The 13,518-nt window shown below is 33.3% G+C and overlaps 1 protein-coding gene across 4 annotated transcripts in view; it reads left to right on the top strand.

Moving 5' to 3' along the window:
- Dop1a (DOP1 leucine zipper like protein A) overlaps positions 1–13,518 on the top strand; it is a 103,236-nt gene that overhangs the window by 63,760 nt on the left and 25,958 nt on the right. For all 4 annotated transcript variants that reach the window (XM_076858463.2, XM_076858462.2, XM_076858464.2 and 1 more), the window contains exons 16-22: positions 98–250; positions 1,267–1,364; positions 2,586–2,851; positions 3,558–5,547; positions 7,038–7,149; positions 7,251–7,433; positions 8,950–9,075. In XM_076858463.2, the coding sequence (XP_076714578.1) occupies positions 98–250; positions 1,267–1,364; positions 2,586–2,851; positions 3,558–5,547; positions 7,038–7,149; positions 7,251–7,433; positions 8,950–9,075 (2,928 nt within the window). The remainder of the gene's footprint in view (positions 1–97; positions 251–1,266; positions 1,365–2,585; positions 2,852–3,557; positions 5,548–7,037; positions 7,150–7,250; positions 7,434–8,949; positions 9,076–13,518) is intronic.

Genomic DNA, 13,518 nt, shown 5'->3' with positions numbered 1-13,518 from the left:
AGGGTCTCACATGTGGTAGGCAAGTGCTCTACCACTGAGCTACAACCCCAGCCCATCTTTATGATTTTGTAATGGTCACTTTTATATCTTTCTATAGCATGTAGCACTGACATTGTGGGACCAGCTAGGAGATGGTACACCTCAGCACCACCAGAAGAGTGTGGAACTTTTTTATCAACTGCATAATTTGGTTCCTTCTTCTAGCATCTGTGAGGATGTTATAAGTCAGCAGTTAACCCATAAAGATAAGGTAAATCCTGCTCTTCTTATACTGTGCACTGCATGTGCATACACACACACACACACACACACACACACACACACACACACACACATTATACCAAAAGGTAAGTTAAGAAAGTAAGGAAACACTCTAGGAAAATTATGACAGCTAGCATCTGAATAAAAGACAATACAGTTTTGTTCTGAGTCATGTAGTATATTTAAAATCAGTGTTTTCTGCTCTTTGAAGAGGGAAGTTCTTTATAAAAAGCATCAATAATATTAAATATTAAATAACCACAAATCAAATGCTGGATTTATTTCTTGGTTCAGAACATCACTATGGGTAATGATGACTAAAGCTATTGCTGGTCTAAGTTCTACGATAATTTAAAGAAGAATTAGTGACTTCAGTTATGGAATGTGGATACACATTATTTCATTTCATGAATATTAATGTTATGTTTATAAGGTATATGTTGTTTATGTGCCAATATGTGAGATTATGTTATTTGCATTATAAAAATAAGAATTGCATGTCCTAATGTATATGTAGTAATACATAAGTCAGTTAAGATGACTGGTTTATGGGTGGACCTAGGAGTATAAATCATTCTGATTGACATCTTCAGGGTAATTTAATGAAGTTTGTGGTCATCCTATACTACTCTGTCATATAAATTTAATTTTATTGAATAACTTTTAGAAGTGAACTGCCCTAATTTTTTTGTTGTTGTTGTTGTTGTTGTTTAAAAAACTTAAGCTTCCTAGTGAATTTGAATGGGTCGCATTTAAAAAGTGCACTATATTGAGTAAATGAAGGATTTAACTGGGGTGAAAATAGTGAATGAAGCAGTAAATTACAGGAATTAAAAAAAGTGTTAAAATTCTACATACAAGTATTTTTCTATGTTTATACTTCATAAAAGTGTAATAAAAGTTTATGCAGAGTGTATTTGAGCACTGTAAACATTGAAGACAATGTTCCTAAAATTAATGTCTTTAAAACAATAAAATAATTTAATCTCCCATATTCGTCCTTAGAAAATAAGGATGGAAGCACATGCAAAGTTTGCAGTTCTTTGGCATCTAACAAGGGATCTCCATATAAATAAGTCATCTTTTGCACGTTCTTTTGACAGGTTGGTTACATTTTATATTCAGATTTTACAGTCAGATATCTTGTTGTCTCTTATTGAATGCTCTATTTTGGAATAGAAGAAGATAGAAATTTGCAAATTTTATAAACAGAATTTATTAGGTATTTTGAAAAATCTAAGCTATATTAAAATGTATGGCAGTCTCAGTTACCCACCAGATTTTCCCTTCCTAGTTGTAGATTTTTAAGCATCCCTTCTTTTCATTGGACCACTATCAAGTCTCAGCTATGTATCAGGCACCATTCTAGTTGCCATGGATAACAGCCTTCTTGAGCCTATAGTCACATTCAGTGAAATTGCATATAAATAGTATATTGTTTGTTTCTCAAGCAATTATCCTCAATCTCCTGCATGAACTGGACTAATTAAAATCTATGAATGAAAACACTGACATACCACTTCTATGGATTGTGTAGTTACCTGAGAGTATTTTTGCTCACACAATAACTTCCAAGGAACTACCATGTATTATCATAAAATAGTCTTACCTAAAGGTCTCACAGAGTGGCCACAAACCCAACAATTCTGAAAACCTAGCTTAGGATCCAGTGTGTGTTCTGTGCACATTAGTTCAACTAGTGCTTTTTCAATCAGCATCCTCATTTTTAAATGATCTACTATTGAACTATATATTGAAACCCCTATAGTTAACTAAGCCTTGATCTAGGTTCTTTACAAATAACCATCTCTACCTTGACAACCACCTCTCCTCACCTTACAAATAAGGTGGTGTAGGCCCAGAGAAATTAAATTGCTTGTCCAGAGGTACACAAGATATTCAGTGTTGAGTTGTTTATTTCCTTGAATTAAGCCTTATAATTTTGACTCTTGAAGAGAATGGGAGTGGCATAGCACTGACCAGCATGTAAATAATGATGACTTGCAGAAGCTTCAGTACTTGTTAATATGATGCTTAAAAAAAGACTAATTAAATATAGTTTTTCTATTCTTTAGACTTTATGTTATGAAAGTAATAAAAAAGTAGTAAAACACAAGCATATAATAAAGGGAAAAATTACTTTCTCCTTTTTCATTTCTGTTGAAATTAAGATTATAAAAAGGCTGTGGTCAAAATTTATCTTAAAGTGTGATTATATTAAAATAATTTAAAATAAGATATACAATTTATAATATTGCAGAAAATTAGACTATTACAGTTAAAGGTGTTGTGTTCTTTGTTTTAATGACTGGTGTTTATTTTAGGTCATTGTTCATCATGTTAGACAGCCTTAACAGTCTTGATGGTTCTACTAGCTCTGTGGGACAAGCCTGGCTGAACCAAGTCCTACAAAGACATGATATTGCAAGAGTTTTGGAACCATTGCTATTGCTTCTGCTCCATCCAAAAACTCAGAGGGTTTCAGTGCAGCGTGTACAAGCAGAACGTTATTGGCATAAGACTCCCTGTTATTCAGGAGAAGAGAGTGAGAGTGACAAGCATTTCATGCAGAATTTTGCCTGCAGCAATGGTGAATATCACATGGAAATAGAACACCTTTCTTTAGAATTTAATTATTAAAGTGAAATACAACAGTGATTGGCAAGAGAATTGTATGTGTGATTTCTCCATGGTATATTTCTTCTTATGCACTAGCAGTGCTGTATGGCCTTGTCAGAATGTACTTCATCAATGAGTTCTTGGATCTCTTTAATTAGTTTACTTTCTCAGAGGAAGAATTAGCCACACCTCTGGTCAGAGACGTTCTTCTAATATGATGGAATTACCTTTAGAGCTTATTTAGCAATCCTGGTTCTGCAAGGGCTCTGCAGACATTCAACTGGGAATTTATAGTAAGCCTATAGTAAGCCTATAGGCTTACTATAAACCACTAGTGTAAATAACGCATATACTCCTTTAAATAAGCTCTAAAGGTAATTCTATCATAGTAGAAGAATATCTCTGACCAGAGGTGTGGCTAATTCCTCCTCTGAGAAAGTAAACTGATTTATTTTGTCTGTTAAATGTGCAGTTATCATTAAATAAATTCTAATTAGTAATCATCTATGTCATATTGATTTAAAAGGTCTAAAATAATGAAAAGTTAAAATGTAATTTTAATAAAATATAGACAATGAAACTAAGTAAAAATTTTCAAATTCAGTCTCTCTTTCTACATTCCATTAATTGTAATACATTTTGTACTTTCTTCTTTACTATTTTTTGTCACATGCCAGCAAGTCAAATTCAACTCATCACATCAAAAGGAAATGGTGAAAAGCCACTGACCATGGATGAAATAGAGAACTTCAGTCTCACAGTTAATCCATTGAGTGACAGACTTTCCCTCCTGAGTACAAGCAGTGAGACAATTCCAATGGTTGTTTCTGATTTTGATCTTCCAGACCAACAGATAGAAATACTTCAGAGTTCAGACTCTGGATGTTCACAGTCCTCTGCTGGGGACAACTTAAGTTATGAAGCTGATCCTGAAAATGTGAATGCCCATGAGGATTCTCACGTGCAAAAGGAAAGCTCCCCAGATGATGATGTTCAGCAGGTAGTGTTTGACCTGATATGTAAAGTTGTAAGTGGCCTTGAAGCAGAATCTGCATCGGTTACGTCTGAATTAGAAATTGAAGCTCTGCCCCCAAAGAGTAGTGATTTAGATCTAGGTGAGGAGGTGATTAAAAGCGAAGATCTTTCCAGTCAGCAGAGTCACAGTGCTTCGTTGCCAAATGAAAGTCCTCAGTTTCTTTCTGTGTCTGTAGAGGAAAGCTGTGAGTGCTTGGCAAATGGAATCTCCAGAAATAGCTCCTCACCTTGTATTTCAGGAACCACACAGACTCTACATGATTCTTCTGTTACTTCCACAGAAACCAAATCTAGACAGAGAAGTCACAGTAGTATCCAATTCAGCTTCAGAGAAAAATTGTCAGAAAAAATCTCAGAGAAAGAAACAATTGTTAAGGAATCGGGTAAACAACCGGGAGCAAAACCCAAAGTAAAACTTGCAAAAAAAAAGGATGATGACAAGAAAAAAACTTCAAATGAAAAACTCAAACAAACCAGTGTATTCTTTAGTGATGGTCTGGATTTAGAAAATTGGTATAGCTGTGGAGAGGGAGAAATTTCTGAAATTGAGAGTGATGTGGGTTCTCCAGGATCACGGAAATCTCCCAATTTTAATATCCATCCTCTCTATCAACACGTGCTCCTGTATCTCCAGTTGTATGATTCATCAAGGACTCTGTATGCTTTCTCTGCCATCAAAGCCATCTTGAAAACCAACCCTGTTGCTTTTGTAAATGCCATTTCAACCACTAGTGTAAATAATGCATATACTCCTCAGTTGTCTCTGCTTCAGAATCTATTGGCCAGACACCGGATCTCTGTGATGGGAAAAGACTTTTATAGTCATATTCCAGTGGACTCAAATCATAACTTCCGGAGTTCCATGTACATAGAAATTCTTATTTCCCTCTGTTTATATTACATGCGTAGCCATTATCCAACTCATGTCAAAGTCACTGCACAAGATTTAATAGGCAATCGAAATATGCAGATGATGAGTATAGAAATTTTGACTCTTCTCTTTACTGAACTGGCAAAAGTAATAGAAAGCTCAGCAAAGGGTTTCCCTAGTTTTATCTCTGACATGTTATCTAAATGTAAAGTTCAGAAAGTGATTCTTCATTGTTTGCTGTCATCTATCTTTAGTGTACAGAAATGGCATAGTGAAAAGATGGCAGGTAAAAATATGGTGGCTGTGGAAGAAGGTTTTTCAGAGGATAGCCTTATTAATTTCTCAGAGGATGAATTTGACAATGGCAGCACACTCCAGTCACAACTTCTTAGGGTGCTTCAAAGGCTAATTGTTTTAGAAGACCGTGTAATGACTATTCCCGAAGAGAATGAAACAGGTTTTGACTTTGTTGTATCCGACCTGGAGCATATTGGTCCCCATCAGCCCATGACTTCTCTTCAGTATTTGCATGCTCAGCCAATTACGTGTCAAGGCATGTTCCTCTGTGCAGTGATACGAGCTTTGCATCAACACTGTGCATGTAAGATGCATCCACAATGGATTGGTTTAATCACATCTACTCTGCCTTACATGGGAAAAGTTCTACAAAGAGTGGTTGTTTCTGTGACTCTACAGCTGTGCAGAAATTTGGATAATCTAATTCAGCAGTACAAATATGAAACAGGATTATCTGATAGTAGGTAAGGATTGATTTTAACTTTGTTGTCATTGATATTTTTCATACATGTGAATACTTTAAGTGCCCAAAAAGTCGGTTAACAGTTTGAATAGGGCTAAGGGTGTATGTAGCTCAGTGGTAGAATGTGTATTTAGCATTCATAATACCCTAAGCTCGATCCCTAACACCACCATTTCTTTAAAGTAAATTAGTGGTTTTCAGTTGGTTACAAATAGTGTGACATTTTCACAAAGAAGAAAATTTAGCTTGAGGAAAATTATCAATAAAAGAATCTAGAAAGGGAAGAAGTACTTAAAACAGGTCTTTTTTTCCCCTCAAGGGTTAAAATTAATATTGATAGTCTTCTTGGTTCAGCTAGTACAAGTAATAGGAAGCTCAGCCAAGAGTTTTCCTAGAGTATTTGGAATGTTATCTAAGTTCAAATGAATTTTGGGCTGAAAGTAAATGTACAAATAATTCTTTCCCATGTAATTTTGTTTTATGTTTTGGATGTACCTGGTTTGGTGGTGGACTTTACTACCTGTGTAGTAAAAATGAATGTTAAAAATTACCAGTAATTCTCAGAACTGTAAAGGTCTTCTGAAATAAGGAAAAGTGTGAGACACTCTTACAGACAAAAAAGTCTAAGAAACATTACATCTGAATTGGATCCTAGGACAAGAAAAGATAGTGGATTAACCACTAAGGAGTTTAAATAAAGCATGGACTTTAGTTAATAGTAATGTATCAATATTGCTTCATTGTTGAAAAGTAATGCTTTAAGATGTATAATATTATATATGGCCATATATTAGATTAAAAATAATGCACATAATATATAATATAATAGTAGGATCCAGGCATACGATATATGAGAACTCTCTACCTTCTTCGCAGCATTTTGTAAATCTAACACTATTAAAAACTTAAAAGTTTATTTTTAAAAAACTTTCTTTTATCTTAATAAATATCTCCAAAAATATAAACTATAAAGATTCATTAAATTCTTTCAATTATTCATACATGTTATTCAATGTTAACATTTCATGTTTCATTTAATAGAGATAAAAACAGCCATATTCGTTTATAAAAATTAAATCCTATTATTAATTAAAAAAAATAAATAAAAATTAAAAAAAATTAATCTGTGAAAAATTAGCCAGATGTATGGTGTCTGGCTTTTCTCCAATATAACCTCAGCTACTACATGTAAAACAATAAGAAAACTGTCATTTAATATTGATATGTCTGCCATTCCCTAATAGCTAGAGGTTCACTGGCTATATTTATTTTGTATAGAATTCTTTAGCTGAAAAGAATTCTAGTATATTTAGACCAACTTATTTAATAGATTAGGAAATAGAAGTCCCCAACTTATTCTTTTAATCATTTATTCATCTACTATTTATTGAACACCTACCATGTGCCTGACATGTGCTGGATATTTACTAATGATAAAGTATGAACTATGCTTTCAGAGCACTTTGTTCAGATAAATAAATTTTATTTCAGGCCTCTGTGGATGGCATCAATTATTCCGCCAGATATGATTCTTACTCTTTTGGAAGGAATCACAGCCATTATCCATTATTGTTTGTTGGATCCAACTACACAGTATCACCAAGTAAGACTACATAAATATTTGATTGCTTTTTAAAAACTATGAGGTTCCATAAGTCCCTACCCATAAACCTTAGTAATTATGTTTTTCCCCTACTTTAATAGCTTTTGGTCAATATAGACCAAAAACACTTGTTTGAAGCACGCAGTGGAATCCTCTCAATTCTTCACATGATCATGTCTTCTGTGACATTGCTTTGGAGCATACTGCATCAGGCTGATGCTTCAGAAAAGATGACTGTTGCTGCATCTGCATCTGTTACCACTATTAATCTTGGAGCAACAAAGGTTAGTCAGTTCACTCTTAATCTGTAGCACTCAAGAGTCTTTACTTGAGTACTTTCCCCAAGATTATATTCAGAATGTATGGATAGTTTGAGTAGTTTATGGCACTCTACCTAAATTCTAAAATAACAGTTTTGTTGAGATATAACTGACATATCCTTTTCAAGTATACAAATCCACTTATTTAGTAAACTTACCAAGTTGCAAAACTATCACAATTCAATTGTCAAACACTTTCTTCACTACAAAAAAGATTCTTCATGTCCTTTCACTCCCTCCCTGTTCCCATTCATATCCCCATTTGACCAATATTTTCTTATATATGGATTTGATTTTTGTGGGTATTTATTGGAAATGGAATAATACAATTTTTGGTCTTTTGTGTTATCTTATGTGTGACATGTTTTTTAAATTAATTTACACGGGCTGGGGATGTAGCTCAGTTGGTCGAGTACTTGCCTCACATGCCCAAGGCCCTGGGTTAAATCTCCAGCACCACAAAAAAAAAAAAGAAAGAAAAGGCTAAATTTATTTACACGTTATAACTTTGCTCTTTTTTAAGTTGACATTCTAGTTAGCAATACGTGTAGAGTGATTTAAATGTTTCATAGTCTTTGACCTAGAAATCTACTTTAGGAATGAATTCTAAGGTTATCAAAGTTATGTAAAGTGCTCATTAGAGCATTGTTTAATGGCAAAGAAAGATTCTAAACAATAAATAAGGAAATGGTTAAACAGAGTATTCTCTCAGAGTTACACTATTTAATCACAAATGGTTTTGGTTTTGAAGAATTCTTTCTAGGTAAAGAGTGCTATTACATATTTGAACAATTGTTGTATTTTTAATTATATTAAAAAAAAGTTTGCAGAAGAAACAAGAAAGTTCAAGTGTTAAGAATGATGAAATCAGAGTGATAAGATTAATGATTGATTTAAAAGTTTTCTTTGTACTCTGCTATTTTTCCAATTATTTACTTAAACATTATATGAATGTTGTCATTATTTGTCAAGTTATGAAATGGACATCTTTCAATAACCTAATCATACTTATAGACCTGACAAATAGATCGGGATTCATAGGAATATATAAAGAATTTGAGAAAGTAGAAGGATGCAAACCATGAGAACATTTCATCTAGGAACTGATGTTTAGATTAAACTGTACTTTTTATGTTTTATTTCACTTGAATATAAAGCACAAAGTGTTTTATAATTATAAAATGTCCCAGCTTTAAAAAATACCCTAATCAAACAATAATTTGATTTCACATTTTGTATTTTTCTAGTATCTCATCACAGTGGTTTCATTTGCATTTGGCCAATTGTAGTCCATTTTACATAGTTTGTTTTCTTATAGAATGAAAATATTAATGATTATAATTCTTAACATAAAAGTTTCTTTGCTGGTACTTGGGGAATAAACATGTAAGTATTGAATAATATTCAGGAAAGACTAAATGTTCAATCAAGTTATTAATGTTTTCATTTTTTCACTTCTCATTTACTTAAACTGCTTTAGAACTTGAGACAGCAGATCCTTGAATTATTGGGCCCCATTTCAATGAATCATGGAGTTCACTTCATGGCTGCTGTTGCATTCGTATGGAATGAAAGAAGACAGAACAAAACCACTACCCGAACCAAGGTTTGTATTTAACCATTTGGTGCTTTTTTGTTTTTTTCACTTGGTAAATACATACTAATTTTTTTCATTTAGCAAGTACATAATGACTTTCAATTCTTCATTGGCTATAATGGAGCTGAGATGGGATAGAAAAGCAAACTTTAATCTCCAGGTTTTGATAATGACTTGTTGCCTAAATTTTTAAAATAAGTATTTATTAAAATTTAAGTATGAAAAATATAATTTTATAGGCAGGGGGCATAGTTTAGTGGTAGAGCACTTGCATGAGGCCCTGGACCCCCATCAAAAGTAATGTTTATGTAAAAAAAGGTAAAGAAAAATTAGTATAATATTAAGATTGTCATTGTATTTTAAATAGAAATGGTAATATGATATAGTATCTATAAAATGCTAGTCATTTAGGGTATAATATAAGAATATGGAGAAAGCTTAATATTTCTAAATGTAATTCATATGTTGGTTTTGACTCAATTGCTTGGGTGAAAATTTTGTTACTTTATAAATTTTAAATCTCAGAGTATTCTAGATTGGAAATAAATCATAACAAATTAGAATAATAATACTATTAAATAATTTACATGCATATGAAATATGTGATTTGGGCACCTAAAATTTTCTTTCTCATTACGTACTGCTGCCATTTCTAAAGTAATAAAAATAAATAATTCTGCCAAATTACATTATTTTGCATGTGAAGTTTCTGTAGTAGATGTCACATTGAACAGAATCGAAACTCTAGATTATTTAAAAATAGGCAAAGACTTTCCCAAAAAACTCTTTTTGAGTTGTAATATAATAGAAAAAGCTGATATTCAACTGCTAATCTGCAAGAAGTTAAGTGATTTCTACTATAAAACTGTCTTGAAGTATCAGATACTTTTAAAGCCAGAAAGCTGTTATAGGGCTGAAAGTTCATGTAAGGATCCGTTAGATGCCGTCTAGATCCCTTTTCCTCAACTAAAGCAACTATCTCCTTCTCCCACTCAACCCCAGTAGGAGATGAGAGTCAAGTTCACCCTGTGAAGAGTATGTCAAGAGAGTTTTTGCACACAAGGGCATGAAGTTCACACAGGTAGAATTTAATAAATGTCAAGCTAAAAGCAGGAAAATTCAGGAAAGTCTCCATACAAGTTGAATATTCCTATCTGAAATGCTTGTGTTCAGAGTTTTCTGCTTTCGGATATTTATTGAACATCCCTAACCTAAAAATCTAAAATACTCCAAAATCAGAAACTTTTTGAATACTGTTATGGTTTGGATATGAGGTGTTCCCCAAAAAACTCCTTTGATAATGCATGTTCAGATGTAATGATTGGATTATGAGAGCTGTAGCCTAATCTGTTCATCCTAGATTGAAGGATTGACTGGGTGGTAAATGTAGGTAGGTGGGGTATGGCTGAAAGAGGTTGAACACCATGAGGTATGCCCTGAAAGGATGGTTCTTCCTGTTGCCCCTTCACTTCACTCCTTCTCCTTCCTTACTGCCATGAGGGGAGCAGCTTTTCTTTACTGCAACCTTCTTTCATGATATGCTGCCTAAACTTGAGTACACAACAGTGGAGTCAACCATCTATGGACTGAGACCTCTGAAATAATGAGCCTCAAATAAATTTTTCCTCTTCTAAGTTGTGTTCTCAGGTATTTTGGTTACAGCAATGCAAAAACTGACTAAAACAAGCACCCATGTGATACTCAACAAATATTAGATTTAAGAGCATTTCAGATTTCAGATTTTTTAATTAGGAATACTCAATCTATAATGAAAAAATGAAATTAGCCTCACTCCAGTGAGTTGCCAGGAAACCATATAGTCTCCAGGTAGGAGATTTGAGATTTGAATGAGGCTTTCTCTCTGGGAAAATGACCTGACCTTAGTCCCCTAACAAAAATATTGGCTATCACCACACAGGGAAGCATACCAGTCCTTAGTCTCACACATGAATACACAGTATTCTGTCACTTTTTGTTTTTGAAAGGTAATATTAACATAGTGCTTGAGAGTCTAAACTTTGAAACTAGATCCTTAGATTTCAAATTTAGACTTCTCCACTTAACTACCTAAATGACAGAAATAATATTTCATAGAGTGATATAAATTAAAAGAAATATTAAAGAAGAGAGAAAGAAGGTGAAAAGGGGAGACTCACTTATAGAAATGTCTAGCATTGAATAAGCACTCTGTATGTATTAGTGTATTAGTATAAGAGTCATTTTTAAACATGAATAGAGAACCAAGGATTACTAGTCATGTGAAGAAAATCTAATGTGATAAAGATCCCAAAAATTTGATTTTAGAAAGTTTGGCAGATAGGAAAATTATCTCACTCACAATTGACTTAAACAAACAGAAAAAAAGAAATGAAAGAACTCTACAATGAAAACTACAGAATTCTAAAAGAAGAAATTGAAGATGGAAAGATCTATCATGTTCATACATAGGTAGAATTAATATTGTCAAAATGGCCATACTACCAAAAGTGCTAAACAGATTTAATGCAATTCCTATTAAAATTCCAACAGCATTAAACATAGAATGAATACATGAAATTCATCTGGAAAAAAAAGGGACCCAGAGTAGATAGCCAAAGCAATCCTTAGTGAGAAAAGCAAAGCAGGAAGCATCATAATACCAGACCTTAAATTATACTACATAGCTATTGTAACAAAAACAGCATGGTATTGGCACCAAAACAGACATGAAGACCAATGGAACAGAATAGATGACACAGAGAAAAACCCACATATGTACAATTATTTCATATTTTATATTTCAAATAAAGAACTCAAAAAACTTAACACCAAGAAAACAAATAACTCAGTCACTAAGTGGGCAAAGGAACTAAACAGACACTTCACAGAAGAAGAAATATGAATGGTCAACAGATGTATGAAAAAAGTAGCAATAAGAGAAATGCAAATATCTGTAGCAATAAGAGAAATGCAAATTAAAACTACACTGAGATTTCATGTCACCCTGGTCAGAATAGCAATTATCAAGAATACAAGTAACAAATGTTGGTGAAAATATGGGAAAGGACTACACTCATATACTCCTAGAGGGACTGGAAATTGGTACAACTGCTGTAGAAACAGTGTGGAGATTCCTCAAAAAACAAGGAATGGAATCACCATTTGACCTGATTATACCACTCCTTGGTATGTATCCAAAGGATTTAAAATCATCATACTACAGTGGTATAGCCACATCAGTGTTTATAGCAGCTCAATTCATGATAGCTAAACTATGGAACCAACTTAGGTGCCCTTCAACAGATGAATGGATAAAGAAAATGTGGATGTCTACATAATGAAATATTACTCAGCCATAAAAAACAATGACTTTATGACTTTACTGGTAAACAGATGGATCTGGAGACTATCATGCTAAGTGAAATAAGCCAATCCCCAAAGCCCAAAGGTCAGATGTTCTCACTGATATGTGGGTGCTAACATGCAACAAGAGGGGAAAGGAAGAATAGAAGTTCACTGGATTTGACGAAGGGGAATTAAGGGAAGGGAAGAGTATAGGAATAAAAGCCAATGGAATGAATCTGACACAACTTTCCTATGTACATATGTGAATACACCACAATGAATCTCTACATGATGTACAACCACAAGACTGAGATCCTAATTAGAATAAGATATATTCCATGTTTGTACAAATATGTAAAAATATACTGTCATATATATCTAAAAAGAACAAAAAATAAATAAAAAGTCAAGTAATACAGATAATGTAAAAAAAAAAAAAAGTAAAATGTCCATCAATGAATAAGGTCCTATTGCATCCATTAAGTAAGATGAGGAAGTTATAAAAATTAAAATTTTTTTCTTGGATGTTATTTGCATAGCAAAAAAAGCAAAATCAGTAGAAAGTTTGAAATAGGAAGTGGTAAAATATTAGAAGTAGATAACTATCAGAAGTGAAATATAGCCAGGTGTGGTGGAGCATGCCTACTGTAATCCAGAAGCTTGGGAGATTGAGGCAGGAGGATCACAAGTGAAAAGCCAGCCACAGCAACTTAATGAGGTCCTGAGCAACTTAGCAAGACACTGTCTCAAAATTCAAAAATTCAAAAAACAGGCTGGGGATGTTGTTACTCAGTAGTTAAGCATCCCTGGGTTCAATTCCTGATCCAAAAAAAAAAAAAAAAAAAAAAAAAGGTAAAGGAAATAAAGAAGTGGAGTATATGCTTAAAGATAAGGAAAATAGAATAAAACAGATAATTAGGGAGTTATACTGGAGATTCACTCTTTTGCAGAAATATAGGACAAAAAAATGAGAGGAGAAAAATATTGAATTCTACAAGAAAATCCTCACAAATGAAGGAAACAAATTTTCAGATTATGTCTAGCACTGTGAAAAGATACCATACAAAAGTCAACATTTGATTTCAGAACATTGGGGAATGAAGAGGAGACCCTAAAATCTTCTACTAA

This window comes from Callospermophilus lateralis, chromosome 6 (genome assembly GCF_048772815.1).
Source record: "Callospermophilus lateralis isolate mCalLat2 chromosome 6, mCalLat2.hap1, whole genome shotgun sequence".
NCBI lineage: Eukaryota > Metazoa > Chordata > Mammalia > Rodentia > Sciuridae > Callospermophilus > Callospermophilus lateralis.
This window is presented reverse-complemented; position numbering and strand designations above follow the sequence as displayed.